Source organism: Dreissena polymorpha, chromosome 10, assembly GCF_020536995.1.
Source record: "Dreissena polymorpha isolate Duluth1 chromosome 10, UMN_Dpol_1.0, whole genome shotgun sequence".
NCBI classification, from domain to species: Eukaryota; Metazoa; Mollusca; class Bivalvia; order Myida; family Dreissenidae; genus Dreissena; species Dreissena polymorpha.
In genome coordinates, this window is record NC_068364.1 from 63,191,404 (window position 1) to 63,208,903 (window position 17,500).

Below are 17,500 nucleotides of genomic sequence, written 5' to 3' on the forward strand. Positions count from 1 at the left end.
AAATACGTTAGTTAACTAAAATTTAACATGTTGTAACATTAATGGACATATTCATCTTTTATTTCGATTAGGTGGCACGTTCTTGATTTATTTCCAAGTATTTTTATTTTGTTGAAATACGTACTGATCATCGAATTGATGATGATTATCGATGAAATTTTATACTTTTTTTATAATCCACTCTTTTTTTCACAAATTTCGTGCTCCGCAATACGAAGTACTATACTATTAATCGACCAGACATTGTTACGTGTCTGAAAACCAAATGAACAGAACATAAATGCAAAAAAGCTGTAGAACTCAACTCTCGCGCGTGGCTTTTGTTGATATCTGGTATCGAAGTATCATCTTTTATCAAAGTATCCGCATACCCGGCGTGCTTGTGAGCCGAATGAATTATCTTCAGATAGATTAACCTCGCTGGTATTTATACATATATGTGTGTACTATGATAAAGATTTGATGCAGTAACTTAAAAGTTTAAAAATAAGGTTTTTAAAATGGAGTCATTTCGAAAAGCCGGAGTTACAAATGATGTAATTAATGATGTACCTGGAACATTGTTGTTAGTAAGTAAATAATCATGTGAAGGTTAAGCTAATACTACATTAAACGAATTCTCCCAAATATTGCTACAACTACTTCCACTACTTCTACTAGTACTACTACTACTTCTACTACTACTTCTACTACTACTACTACTAATACTACTACTACTACTACTACTACTACTACTACTACTACTACTACTTCTACTACTACTACTACTACTACTACTACTACTACTACTACTACTACTACTACTACTACTACTTCTACTACTACTACTACTACTACTACTACTACTACTACTACTACTACTACTACTGCTACTACTACTACTACTACTACTACTACTTCTACTACTTACTACTACTACTACTACTACTACTACTACTACTACTACTACTACTACTACTACTACTACTACTACTACTACTACTACTACTACTACTACTACTACTACTACTACTACTACTACTACTACTACTACTACTACTACTACTACTACTATTACTACTACTACTACACGTACCGCTAGTATTATTACCACAACTATTTTCACAACTACTTTTAACAACAAACATCTTCGTGCATTCCTAGGTGTCCTGGGGGATTAAAAACCTATACCCCGGTGACAAGGTGTGGCCTCGAGACATCAAGCAAGAACCATCGATCAAATACGATGCCGATCCTGAAGATATCTACACCCTGATGTTTGTTGGTATGTGACTATTTTAGTAGAAACATGGGACGTGGTTATACACATTTTTTACATAAGAAACGATGGTGCATGGGTATATATTTTGACGCCTATTTTAAAGGAACTCGAGATAGATGTTGTTTAATACAGTGGTAAATTTATTTCGAAGACGCTGCATCGTTTCAATCTCAACACCTTTTAAAGAGTTTTGGTGACATCCATTTTTGACTTCATTGATTATGCATGGGTATCAATGGTTTATATTATGAATATTAACACTAATTATATTTATCATAGAGCATAAACAACAAATAAAATTGCTTATTGATACTATTAAAAAGAAAAATCATGTATATAGTTAATATTCCTGCTTACATTAAGGGAAACTAGCGTCGATGTTCACCCTTATTGTTTAACACTATCGCTTATTTACCACATCAGATCCAGATGCTCCGTCAAGAGCCGATCCACAGTTTGGCGAGGTTCTTCATTGGCTTGTAGTTAACATCCCCGGACACGAGGTGCAGAAGGGGGAAGTTAAAGCAGCCTACATTGGGTCCGGGGCGCGGCAAGGGACAGGTGTGCATTAAATTATTTAAGAGGCGTGTATTTTGTATTTAATGTTTTGGCATTGTATAGCCGGTCGACCGTAGTTCTGTATTATCACGACTTTCAGTTTACCTACTAAGTCGGTTTATAAACGAGTATAGCCGATCTATACAAATTACAGTACTTAGTGTACGAACGGCAATAACAGACAACTGTTTTACTGTGACAACTGTGATAAAAACAATCCGCAATGTTACGCGTTAAATGTAAAATTCTAGTTGTTCAATGACGATAAAAATGGAATCGACTTCTTTCTTGCTTGTTTTGTTTGGACAGGTTTGCACAGATATGTGTTTGTACTATTCAAACAACCTGCTGGAAAAATTGACTTCTCGGATTTTGAATATATTCCTAATAACACAGGTATGTTTGGTGGATTGAATTCGAATTTAATTTTAGTTGCGCGTTGAAATGATTTGTTTTATTTTGAATACATTTCAAACAAACAAAGACATGTATATGGATATGCTTGTATACGAACATCTTTCCTAGAAAACTGGAATAAAATATTTTACCAGGTTTGAAACCATTTACTAATTAAACAATTGAGATTGTAACTTGATGTGTGAGAGTTTAAATGTATTCATAATACCTCAGATAATCCACTTGAAATATTGATTTCTGCACGTATATTTTTATGTCAGCTAACGGACGGCGCAGCTTCAAATCACGTGATTTCGCAGCGAAGAATTCCTTGATCTTGATTGGTGGAAATTTTTTAGAGGCGGAATATGACGATTCAGTACCGGAACTTCACAAACAGTTGGGAATCGGACCGTTTGCGAGTAAATAGACTTGACTTATCACGTGCAAAATAAACTGTTTAATTAAATGTAAAAGAGTGATGTTAATCAATGAAGATTTAATTTAGAAAATAATTATTTAGACGCACGATCAGAGAAAATAAATGATTACTTCCCGATCGTGTAATATATGGCGTTTCTTGTGCTAATCCTAAAGCCATGAACATTTGCCCTTACACATTTGTCAAATTTGTTATTGTTCTGTTTCGCTGTTATTTTGTCTTTAATGTATTGGTTCTTGAAATCAAATCATTTTTTTAGAATCTGATTTTATTTTATTAAAAATGATGACTTTATAGTTTGTTCCGAGTAAAATGACTTACCTGCAAATATTGACTGGTATAAACCCTGCTCACGGGATATAAAAAAAGATGAGGCACATTTATATCAGACATGTATCACTGTAATAGATATAGCACATTTATATCAGACATATATCACTTTAATAGATGAGGCACATTTATATCAGACATGTATCTGTGTAATAGATGAGGCACATTTATATCAGACATGTATCACTGTAATAGATATAGCACATTTATATCAGACATATATCACTCTAATGGATAAGGCACATTTATATCAGACATATATCACTGTAATATATATAGCACATTTAAATCAGACATGTATCATTGTAATAGATAAGGCACATTTATATCAGACATGTATCACTGTAATAGATATAGCACATTTATATCAGACATATATCACTGTAATGGATAAGGCACATTTATATCAGACATATATCACTGTAATAGATATAGCACATTTATATCAGACATGTATCAATGTAATAGATGAGGCGCATTAATATCAGACATGTATCACTGTAATAGATAAGGCACATGTATATCAGACATGTATCACTGTAATAGATATAGCACATTTATATCAGACATGTATCACTGTAATAGATGAGGCGCATTAATATCAGACATGTATCACTGTAATAGATATAGCACATTTATATCAGACATATATCACTCTAATGGATAAGGCACATTTATATCAGACATATATCACTGTAATATATATAGCACATTTATATCAGACATGTATCACTGTAATAGATAAGGCACATTTATATCAGACATGTATCACTGTAATAGATATAGCACATTTATATCAGACATATATCACTGTAATGGAAAAGGCACATGTATATCAGACATATATCACTGTAATAAATATAGCACATTTATATCAGACATGTATCAATGTAATAGATGAGGCGCATTAATATCAGACATGTATCACTGTAATAGATAAGGCACATGTATATCAGACATGTATCACTGTAATAGATATAGCACATTTATATCAGACATGTATCACTGTAATAGATGAGGCGCATTAATATCGGACATGTATCACTGTAATAGATATAGCACATTTATATAAGACATGTATCACTGTAATAGATGAGGCGCATTAATATCAGACATGTATCACTGTAATAGATAAGGCACATTAATATCAGACATGTATCACTGTAATAGATATAGCACATTTATATCAGACATGTATCACTGTAATAGATGAGGCACATTAATATCAGACATGTATCACTGTAATAGATAAGGCACATTTATATCAGACATGTATCACTGTAATAGATAAGGCACATTAATATCAGACATGTATCACTGTTATAGATGAGGCACATTTATATCAGACATGTATCACTGTAATAGATAAGGCACATTTATATCAGACATGTATCACTGTAATAGATAAGGCACATTTATATCAGACATGTATTACTGTAATAGATGAGGCACATTAATATCAGACATGTATCACTGTAATAGATGAGGCACATTAATATCAGACATGTATCACTGTAATAGATGAGGCACATTTATATCAGATATGTATCACTGTAATAGATAAGGAACATTTATATCAGACATGTATCACTGTAATAGATAAGGCACATTTATATCAGACATGTATCACTGTAATAGATAAGGCACATTAATATCAGACATGTATCACTGTAATAGAAAGGGCACATTCATATCAGACATGTATCACTGTAATAGATGAGGCACATTTATATCAGACATGTATTACTGTAATAGATGAGGCACGTTTATATTTGACATGTATCACTGTAATAGATAAGGCACATTTATATCAGACATGTATCACTGTAATAGATATAGCACATTTATATCAGACATATATCACTGTAATAGATATAGCACATTAATATCAGACATGTATCACTGTAATAGATGAGGCACATTAATATCAGACATGTATCACTGTAATAGATGAGGCACATTAATATCAGACATGTATCACTGTAATAGATGAGGCACATTAATATCAGACATATATCACTGTAATAGATGAGGCACATTACTATCAGACATGTATCACTGTAAAAGTTAAGGCACATTAATATCAGACATGTATCACTGTAATAGATATAGCACATTAATATCAGACATGTATCACTGTAATAGATGAGGCACATTAATATCAGACATGTATCACTGTAAAAGATAAGGCACATTAATATCAGACATGTATCACTGTAATAGATATAGCACATTTATATCAGACATGTTTCACTGTAATAGATGAGGCATATTAATATCAGACATGTATCACTGTAATAGATAAGGCACATTTATATCAGACATGTATCACTGTAATAGATAAGGCACATTAATATCAGACATGTATCACTGTAATAGATGAGGCACATTTATATAAGACATGTATCACTGTAATAGATAAGGCACATTTATATCAGACATGTATCACTGTAATAGATAAGGCACATTTATATCAGACATGTATCACTGTAATAGATGAGGCACATTCATATCAGACATGTATCACTGTAATAGATGAGGCACATTAATATCAGACATGTATCACCGAAATAGATGAGGCACATTTATATCAGACATGTATCACTGTAATAGATAAGGCACATTAATATCAGACATGTATCACTGTAATAGATAAGGCACATTTATATCAGACATGTATCACTGTAATAGATAAGGCAAATTAATATCAGACATGTATCACTGTAATAGATAAGGCACATTAATATCAGACATGTATCACTGTAATAGATGAGGCACATTTATATCAGACATGTATCACTGTAATAGATGAGGCACATTTATATCAGACATGTATCACTGTAATAGATAAGGCACATTAATATCAGACATGTATCACTGTAATAGATAAGGCACATTAATATCAGACATGTATCACTGTAATAGATAAGGCACATTTATATCAGACATGTATCACTGTAATTGATAAGGCACATTTATATCAGACATGTATCACTGTAATAGATGAGGCACATTAATATCAGACATGTATCACTGGAATAGATAAGGCACATTTATATCAGACATGTATCACTGTAATAGATAAGGCACATTTATATCAGACATATATCACTGTAATAGATAAGGCACATTTATATCAGACATGTATCACTGTAATAGATGAGGCACATTAATATCAGACATGTATCACTGTAATAGATGAGGCACATTAATATCAGACATGTATCACTGAAATAGATGAGGCACATTTATATCAGACATGTATCACTGTAATAGATAAGGCACATTAATATCAGACATGTATCACTGTAATAGATAAGGCACATTAATATCAGACATGTATCACTGTAATAGATTAGGCACATTTATATCAGACATATATCACTGTAATAGATAAGGCACATTTTTATCAGACATATATCACTGTAATAGATGAGGCACATTTATATTTGACATGTATCACTGTAATAGATAAGGCACATATATATCAGACATGTATCACTGTATTAGATAAGGCACATTTAAATTTGACATGTATCACTGTTAAAGATAAGGTACATTTATATCAGACATGTATCACTGTAATAGATAAGGCACATTTATATCAGACATATATGACTGTAATAGATGAGGCACATTTATATCAGACATATATGACTGTAATAGATGAGGCACATTTATATCAGACATGTATCACTGCAATAGATAAGGCACATTTATATCAGACATGTATCACTGTAATAGATGAGGCACATTTATATCAGACATGTATCACTGTAATAGATAAGGCACATTTATATTTGACATATATCACTGTAATAGATATAGCACATTTATATCAGACATATATCACTGTAATAGATGAGGCACATTTATATCAGACATGTATCACTGTAATAGATGAGGCACATTTATATCAGACATATATCACTGTAATGGTATTATAAAACGCAATAACAATTACTTCAAGAGTTCTTTTGTCTTGTCAAAATGACTACATAATATTACAAAGTCGTATACACATATATACATAGCGGATATACACACATATCAAATGTTCGAATATACCAGTTGAAATAGTATATAAAGGCATGGACGTCACTAATGGCCGATACAAATAATTCAAAAATTACGATACGAGTAGACTATTTTACATATCACAACCTCAGAACGAAATCAGATATTATTAAACTATTTAAAGGGGCCTTTTCACCGATTTTGGCAGGTATTGAAGTTTGTCATTAAATGCTTTATATTGATAAATTTAAACATTTGACCTAAAAATCTCCAGTAAAAAAAACACAATAATACAATTAAAAAAAGAACAAAACACTCAATAGGGCTCGAACCACTGACCCCTGGAGTCCTGGAGTAAAAAGACTCCCGCTTAGACCGCTCGACGATCCGTACTCATGCTATGAGCGGATTTATTTTGTACCTATATAGACAATCTCGTAGTTTCCCAAAATATAACGACAACAACAGAACTTTCCAAATTACTCAATCGTTCGCATTGCAACGCTTTATAATTTTCAGGTTTTTAAATCGTCAAAACATGCATATAGATCTAATTGATATTTTAGAGCATGGCTAATGTTCAGTATTTCTATTTCCTCACAAATATCATAACTAAAACGAAAATTTGCGAATCTGAAACAACTTTTTTTTTAATTTTGTCAATTTACCAAAAGGCCACTTTAAGAATAGCACGTTATCGCAAGCAGAGATTTGTGGAACTGTTGCAGATGCTCGTGTCCAAGGAAACACACTCACAGATGTATGTCGCTGTTTCAGATGTGTTTGTACAAGGACACACAAGAAGCAATGTGTATAGCTGTTGTAGATGTGTTTGTACATAGACACACAAGCAGCAATGTGTATAGCTGTTGTAGATGTGTGTGTACATAGACACACAAGCAGCAATGTGTAAAGCTGTTGAAGATGTGTGTGTACATAGACACACAAGCAGAAATGTGTATAGCTGGTGCAGACGTGTGTGTACATAGACACACAAACAGCAATGTGTATAGCTGTTGCAGACGTGTGTGTACATAGACACACAAGCAGCAATGTGTCTAGCTGTTGTAGATGTGTGTGAACATAGACACACAAGCAGCAATGTGTATAGCTGTTGTAGATGTGTTTGTACATAGACACACAAGCAGAAATGTGTACAGCTGTTGCAGACGTGTGTGAACATAAACACACAAGCAGAAATGTGTGTCGCTGTTGTAGATGTGTGTGTACATAGACACACACGTAGAAATGTGTATAGCTGTTGCAGACGTGTGTGTACATAGACACACAAGGAGAAATGTGTATAGCTGTTGCAGACGTTTGTGTACATAGGCACACAAGCAGCAATGTGTATAGCTGTTGTAGATGTGTTTGACACACAATCAGCTATGTGTATAGCTGTTGTATATGTGTTTGTACAAAGACACACAAGCAGAAATATGTGTCGCTGTTTCAGATGTGTTTGTACAAGGAAACACACAAGGAGAAATGTGTATAGCTGTTGCAGACGTGTGTGTACATAGACACACAAGCAGCAATGTGTATAGCTGTTGTAGATGTGTTTGTACAATGACTCACAAGCAACAATGTGTATAGCTGTTGTATATGGGTTTGTACAAGGACACACAAGCAGAAATGTGTGTCGCTGTTTCAGATGTGATTGAACATGGACACACACACAGAAATGTGTTTCACTGTTGCAAATGAGTGTGTACATGGACACACATGCATAGATTTGTGACACTGTTGCACATGTGATTGTACAAGGACACACAAGCAGCAATGTGTGTCGCTGTTTCAGATGTGTTTGTACATGGACACACAAGCAAAATGTGTTTAGCTGTTGTAGATGTGTTTGTACATGGACACACAGGCAGAGTATGTATAGCTGTTGTAGATGTGTTTGTACAATGACACACACGCAGAAATGTGTGTCGCTGTTTCAGATGTGTTTGTACATAGACACCAAAGCAGAAATGTGTATAGCTGTGGCAGACGTGCTTGTACATGGACACACGCAGAAATGTGTGTCGCTGTTGCAGATGTGTTTGTTCAATGAAACACATGCAGGGATTTGTGTCAATTTTACTTATGTTAATGTAAAGGTAACACAACCAGAGATTTGGGCCACTCTAAGACTTGAATATGATCTTGAGCATAATGGATTTGTAATAAACGTTACCATGTTATCATTAATGTTGTGGTTCGGTTCATATTCCCATAATGTAAACGCCCTCGGTCAATCTTCATATTTGTGTTTTAAGTATTCTTATATATTTATAATGATATGCATTACTTCATTTAAGTACGCCCTCAGCCAACTTTCACATTCACGCTCCGGTCGTTGTGTTTTACGTCTTCGTATCCATGCCTTACTTCATTTATGACGTGTCTAATTAAACGTCAGACTATAATAAGAAGCATCTATTAATAGAGTATGACATTTTAAAAGTATTGTTAATAAATTAATACGATGTCATAAAATAGACACTCAATGAAGTCTGCAAAGTAGCAATGCATTACGTCATAAAATTCACAGATAAAGATATCGGTGTAGGTTGAACAAATAATGTCATTAAAAAGGGCATAATGACGTCATTAAAATGTGGTGAACATCGTCGTGCTGGCCCTTAACTGAAAATCTTCGTTCGAGTTTATTGCATGAAAAGCACCACTCTGTGCCTCCGCCTTGTTCCTGCTGTCGTGGAAGTCTTCCCGTCCCTCTTGCCGATCGCCACCGGCTGCTGGTTTGGTTATACATCAATGCTTAATTTGACCAACCACGGTTTGTATTTGCATTTGTATAAACATTTTCACATGGTTGCATTGTCTAATCGATTAACTGTTACACTTGGTTACACAGCTGCCAAACGTGGCTTTACATTTTTGTATTCTGGTTTATGTTATAATTGCCCGGTTAACGCAGTGTATCTCGCGCTTTTCACGTATGCGACCTCGGATGGGTGTCATGATAGTTCATCATACCGTACATTTAGAGTTTCCTCTCTGAGCATTTTGGTTTCTGTGCAAAGCACGTCGAAATTTGAATAGTTACGTCAACAAAACTAGTAGTTTTATTTTTAATTACAAGTTATTTCAAAATTCGTCCCATCTTTCGGGAGTTAATAATCTATGATGGCATGGCTAGGACACAAGCCACTCGTTATATAATGTAGCATGATGCGCAGAAGGACCTCACACACTTACAAATTTGCACAATTTTATTAAAACTTACATACAAATATGTATGTATACAAATATTAATATGATCATGGTTTGTGTGATTAGCCGATAATTTCCATATTTTGATTGTGGATGACGTTGTAAATGTAGAATGTTAATGGTGAAGTTATCGTTACAGTGTTTTAATCATTGTACACTTCATGTTATCACCTGAAATGTAGAGACGACTAAGATAGTATTGAATTCAAATAAGTTAATTTAGCGATGTTTAGGAAAAACTTAACCAAGTGCCGTTTCGTGTCGTTCATTTTTTGATTGCAAGCTAATAAACTTATCCGTGTACGACGATTTTTTTTATTTTGAAAGTTATGTAATTTTAATTCATCTTCATATACTGCACGTTGTATTGTTAGCTAACATTTTTATTTGTTAATTAACAATAGAATTCCTTTACCAAACCGTTGAATCGGGCTTGATATATTTAAGTTACTGCTATAAACTGGCAGATAAAATCCATGCATAACAGTATACATACTTATACTCTTCACACGCACACATACACACGCACGCGCACGCAAACACGTGTCATGTAATAATAAATGAAAGGTTTGGAAAAAATAAAATAAACCTTTTTTCAATGAAAGACCAATGGTATTTAATATTTAAAGACGGAAATACTAATTACAATTGGATTATTGTATTGGTCTACCCATAGTTTTACAATTGCCAAGTTAATATTCCTTTTCTTGACGTATGTATAAGTTTTAATTTGCCAAACATTGCAAACATGTGTTTCGCCTTCATAAATCCATTTTCATGAGTGCTAATTAAAGCACAATTCACCTTCGTGTTTCGAATGTTTAAGAGTTATTGATGTAATTGCACTTCCTAATTTTCATTTATTTGGGGTGTTTTGTTTTTCAAGAGCTTAGATTGTTTTAAAAAATAATATATTTTTTATCAGTTTTAGAATCGAAACTTCAGTATGATATGTTTTTACCTCTGCTTCCATTTATAAAGTTTTAAAAATAGTTGTTTAAGTATGAAATCTTTTTACACGATGTGCACGTCACTCATTTACGAAATAAATACTATGGAAACAATTAAACGAATTAAGGACTTCTTCTCAGGTTTCCGTATTTTTAAAAACAGCTTAGTATAAACGGTGATCGTATAGAAGATGAATTACACTTTCTGTTTGAATGTTATACTAAAAATGATTTACGGCGCATACACTTGGCAGATATATCATCTGAACTTACACACCACAATTCTATTAGTAAACTTAATATACTGATGTCTTCATGTCCACGAGAACTGGCTAAATTTATTGTTAAAGCGTATTTTAAAAGAAGTACTGTTATATGCCTAGTTCTGAATGAGTATATCATCAACATACATTCCTGTACATTTGTTTTCATATTTATATTCGTAATATATTAGTCACATGTGCCGGTGTATGTTGTGTTATTGCATATAATTTGGAATATTATGTTTTGGTGACGTATTGGCCCATCGTGTCGGGTGCAAAACATTGTTGAATATATAGTATTATGATGTTTCGTTATATTGCACATGCCACTATAATAAACAATTTACTTAGTTAATACTTACTTACTTATAAACGCTATTCCAAAAATCGAGGAAACGTGCTACACCTTTTTATTATTTTAAAAATGTCAAAATACGATTCAGAAATTGTGCGTGTTTTTTTTTTGATAATTGATGCATCTTAAGTCAACTTAAAATTTACATTCACCCTCCATTCGCTCAAATTCCACGCAGAGGTGTCGTTCTTTGCACTCACATACAATCTCTGCCATCACAAGAAAATCCTACTAGATTTTTAAAGTAATATATTTAAGAAAGTAGTATCTTTTTCTTTTATATTTAAAGATATTGTATACGTGAAGGTCCATAATAAAGAAATAAATACCAAATTTTAAAAAGTAAACATAACCACGGGAAAATAATTGTACCACGTGGCTCGGTAATCATCATGTGGTTGATTATGAAGGCAGGAATTTGATCCAACTATGCTGGTTTAAGTCAAATCTGTGCATAGAGGTTGCCATTCGCTGTGTCGTAAGCCGTTCGCTCATTCGAACATAATGACAAGGTATTGTCTACACGTCTTACTGACCTGTGTACTTACGCGAAATAAATTGTGCATAGCACTTCTTATACGAGTGAAAAGTGAAAGCGAAAGTAGGTAAGGTAATCGTGCTTCTAATAATCGCTATCAGTCTTAATAGAGATTCACAATCACATTGAAACACCATAAAAACGATTTATTTTTAATTATTAACAGTTTCATTCCTACGCAGAACGACTTTGGCGGAAGCCTTATTCCCAAACCAGAGGAATGCGATGCGTCTTAGTATAGAAGTGATCGTAGTGACGACACCATCCATGTATAGAATGAATGACATATTTTCGAGATTAGATCTACTGCTGCTACTAGTATTTAACAAATACCGTGTCGAATATCAGACAACGATAAAAAAGCAGACAATATTTATGAGACACGTATTGTTGATAGTAGAGTATTATGTGGTGTCTTATAGCTGCATAAATCTCCGACTTCATGAACATAACAAATGGTGTGTAAACATATTTGATGAAGTTTTTATGTAAATAACGACGTCACAATATTTAGACAATAACACACGGCAGAGCTGGGTCGGACGTCTATAATCGGCCCGCTGCCGACATAACGGACCGAGGGCCTTTTGCCCGATGGTCATTATGCGGCTAGGGCCGATTTTAGACGTCCGGCCCAGCTCTACAGTGTGTTATCGTTTATATCAATTAACGTACTATTTTGGTCTTTCACTTAAATTTAAACAGAAACAGCCTTCCGTACTTTTATTTTCATTCAATTGATTAAGCAATTAATGACGTACCTCATGTGACGTAATTTCAATGACGAAATTAGCTTAGACTATATGGGTTTTATGGCAGCAATTCGGACGTGGAGGGGTTTTATTTAACAGTTAAATATTTTGTAAGCATCGAACAATTCCAAAAAGATACTCGATTTCGTAAATCGTGTTTATGGTGACAGTGTAAAGCATTCGATGCAATCGCTTTAAAAGGATGATTTAAAATCAAAGTAGATAAACGGATGGAATTACAAATCTTTGTTGTTTTATTAGCATAAGATTTAAGTTGCAATCGATGTATGTCTGTATTTGTCTATGAACTTTGCTGTTTCACAATGTTTGACGAATGTTGTAAAAACACAAATAGAGGCATCAAGTCAATGTACAGATGAGTTTCAGTTTCGATCGATATTGTATTATCCAAATGGTGTGCTATGTTACAACCTGAAGTGTAATAACGACCTGAATTGTAATAAACTTTATTACATTATTACAATTGCGTGACAACCTGAATTGTAATAACGCCCGAAAGTGTAATAAACTTTTTTCTTGCTTTAAAATTGCATCTGATCACATTTCCAAACACAGATTATTGCAAAATATAATGCATACATGGATATAATATATATATTAATAGGGTAATACGAATTATAAATGACAAAAAGGTGTTCTCATACAAACTCAATTGTAATAAAGTTATTACATTATTACAATCGCGTGTCGACCTGAATTGTAATAACGCCCGAAAGTGCAATAAACTTATTTCTTGGTTTAAAATTGCATCTTATCGCATTTTTAAGCACATATGTTTGCAAAATATAGTGTATATATGTATATACAAATGCATCTTAATTAGGTAATACGACCTATGAATGACAAAAAATGTGTTCTCATACAAAACCAATTGTAATAAAGTTATTACATTATTACAACTGCTTGTCGATCTGAATTGTAATAACGCCCGAAAGTGTAATAAACTTATCTTTTGGTTTAAAATCGCATCTTATCGCATTTTCAAACACAGATTATTGCACAATATAATGCATATATGTATATAAAATATTTATTAATAGGGCAATACGACCTATGAATGACAAAAAAGGTGTTCTCATACAACCTCAATTGTAATAAAGTTATTACATTATTACAATTGCGTGACAACCTGAATTGTAATAACGCCCGAAAGTGTAATAAACTTTTTTCTTGGTTTAAAATTGCATCTGTTCGCATTTCCAAACACAGATTATTTCAAAATATAATGCATACGTGGATATAATATATATATTAATAGGACAATACGACCTATGAATGACAAAAAGGTGTTCTCATACAACCTCAATTGTAACAAAGTTATAACATTATTACAATCGCGTGTCGACCTGAATTGTTATAACAGCCCGAAAGTGTAATAAACTTATTTCTTGGGTTAAAAGTGCATCTTATCGCATTTTCAAGCACCTATGTTTGCAAAATATAGTGTATACATGTATATGAAAATGTATCTTTATAAGGTTATACGACCTATGAATGACAAAAAATGTGTTCTCATGCAAACTCAATTGTAATAAAGTTATAACTTTATTACAATGGCTTGTCGACCTGAATTGTAAAAACGCCCGAAAGTTTAATAAACTTATTTCTTGGTTTAAAATTGCATCTGGTCGCATTTTCAAACACAGATTATTGTCAAATATCATGCATACATGTATATAAAATATATATTAATAGGGCAATACGACCTATGAATGACAAAAATGGTGTTCTCATACAACCTCAATTGTAATAAAGTTATTACATTATTACAAATGCGTGACAACCTGAATTGTAATAACAACCGAAAGTGTAATAAACTTTTTTCTTGGTTTAAAATTGCATCTGATCGCATTTCCAAACACAGATTATTTCCAAATATAATGCATACGTGGATATAATATACATATTAATAGGGCAATACGACCTATGAATGACAAAAAGGTGTTCTCATACAACCATAATTGCAATAAAGTTATAACATTATTACAATCTCGTGTCGACCTCAATTGTTATAACAGCCCGAAAGTGTAATAAACTTATTTCTTGGTTCAAAACTGCATCTGATTTTATTTCCAAACAGAGATTGTTGCAAAATATAATGCAGACATGGATATAAAATATATATTAATAGGGCAATACGAACTATGAATGACAAAAAGGTGTTCTCATACAACCTCAATTGTAATAAAGTTATTACATTATTACAATCGCGAGACAACCTGAATTGTAATAGAGCCCGAAAGTGAAATAAACTTTTTTCTTGGTTTAAAACTGCATCTGATCGCATTTCCAAACACAGATTGTTGCAAAATATAATGCATACATGGATATAAAATATATATTAATAGGACAATACGACCTATGAATGACAAAAAGGTGTTATCATACAACCTCAATTGTAATAAAGTTATTACATTATTACAATCGCTTGACAACCTGAATTGTAATAACGCCCGAAAGCGAAATAAAAAAAAATCTTGGTTTAAAATTGCATCTTGTCGCATTTTAAAACACAGATTATTTCCAAATATAATGCCTACATAGATATAAAATATATATTAATAGGGCAATACGACCTATGAATGACAAAAAGGTGTTCTCATACAAACTCAATTGTAATAAAGTTATTACATTATTACAATCGCGCGTCGACCTGAATTGTAATAACGCTTGAAAGTGTAATAAACTTATTTCTTGGTTTAAAAGTGCATCTTATTGCATTTTCAAGCACATATTTTTGCACAATATAGAGTATACATGTATATGAACATGTATCTTTATAAGGTAATTCGACCTATGAATGACAAAAAGGTGTTCTCATACAAACTCAATTGTAATAAAGTTATTACATTATTACAATCGCTTGTCGACCTGAATTGTAATAACGCCCGAAAGTATAATAAACTTATTTCTTGGTTTAAAAGTGCATCTTATCGCATTTTCAAACACATTTTTTTGCACAATATAGTGTATACATGTATATGAACATGTATCTTTATAAGGTAATTCGACCTATGAATGACAAAACATGTGTTCTCATACAAACTCAATTGTAATAAAGTGATTACATTATTACAATCGCTTGTCGACCTGAATTGTAATAACGCCTGAAAGTGAAATAGACTTATTTCTTGCTTTAAAATTGCATCTTGTCGCATTTTAAAACACAGATAATTTCCAAATATAATGCATACATGGATATAAAATATATATTAATAGGGCAATACGACCTATGAATGACAAAAAGGTGTTCTCATACAACCTCAATTGTAATAAAGTTATTACATTATTACAATCGCGTGTCGACCTGAATTGTAATAACGCCCGAAAGTGTAATCAACTTATTTCTTGGTTTAAAAGTGCATCTTATCGCATTTTCAAGCACATATATTTGCAAAATATGCATGTATATAAAAATGTATCTTTATAAGGTAATTCGACCTATGAATGACAAAACATGTGTTCTCATACAAACTCAATTGTAATAAAGTTATTACATTATTACAACTGCGTGACAACCTGAATTGTAATAACGCCCGAAAGTGTAATAAACTTTTTTCTTGGTTTAAAATTGCATCTGATCGCATTTCCAAACACAGAGTTTTGCAAAATATAATGCACACGTGGATATAATATATATTAATAGGGCAATACGACCTACGAATGACAAAAAGGTGTTCTCATACAAACTCAATTGTAATAAAGTTATTACATTATTACAACTGCTTGTCGACCTGAATTGTAATAACGCCCGAAAGTGTAATAAACTTATTTCTTGGTTTAAAATTGCATCTGATCGCATTTTCAAACACAAATTATTGCAAAATATAGTGTATACATGTATATAAAACATGTATATTTATAAGGTTATACTACCTATAATGACAAAAAAGGTGTTCACATACAAACTCAATTGTAATAAAGTTATTACATTATTACAATTACTTGTCGACCTGAATTGTTATAACGACCGAAAGTGTAATAAACTTATTTCTTGGTTTAAAATTTCATCTTATCGCATTTTCAAACACATATTATTGCGAAATATAGTGTATACATGTATGTAAAAGTGTATCTTAATAAGGTAATACTACCTATAAATGACAACAAAGGTGTTCTCATACAAACTCAATTGTAATAAAGTTATTACATTATTACAATCGCGTGTCGCCCTGAATTGTAATAACGCCCGAAAGTGTAATAAACTTATTTCTTGGTTTAAAGTGATATAAGATGCATTTTTCACTGTTGAATTGAGCTGAAAAGAATTACTGGTCAAAAGAGTTATTTAAAATGTTGTAACTCACCCGATACGACTCGAGTTGTTCTGTTGAACAGGCCTTAGGTTAACGGAATTACGTTGTACGGACAGGCAATGGTATTACCATCATACCA

The 17,500-nt window shown here is 32.7% G+C and overlaps 2 protein-coding genes across 2 annotated transcripts in view; both read left to right on the top strand.

Annotated features, from left to right (window-relative positions):
- LOC127847042 (protein D2-like) overlaps positions 1-2,951 on the top strand; it is a 148,171-nt gene extending 145,220 nt beyond the window's left edge. The window contains exons 2-6 of the mRNA XM_052378573.1: positions 492-569; positions 1,144-1,264; positions 1,685-1,822; positions 2,129-2,215; positions 2,497-2,951. Of these exons, the coding sequence (XP_052234533.1) occupies positions 501-569; positions 1,144-1,264; positions 1,685-1,822; positions 2,129-2,215; positions 2,497-2,645 (564 nt within the window). The 5' untranslated portion in view covers positions 492-500 and the 3' untranslated portion in view covers positions 2,646-2,951. The remainder of the gene's footprint in view (positions 1-491; positions 570-1,143; positions 1,265-1,684; positions 1,823-2,128; positions 2,216-2,496) is intronic.
- LOC127847040 (uncharacterized) overlaps positions 1-17,500 on the top strand; it is a 158,550-nt gene that overhangs the window by 112,646 nt on the left and 28,404 nt on the right. The gene's annotated exons all lie outside the window — the stretch shown is intronic.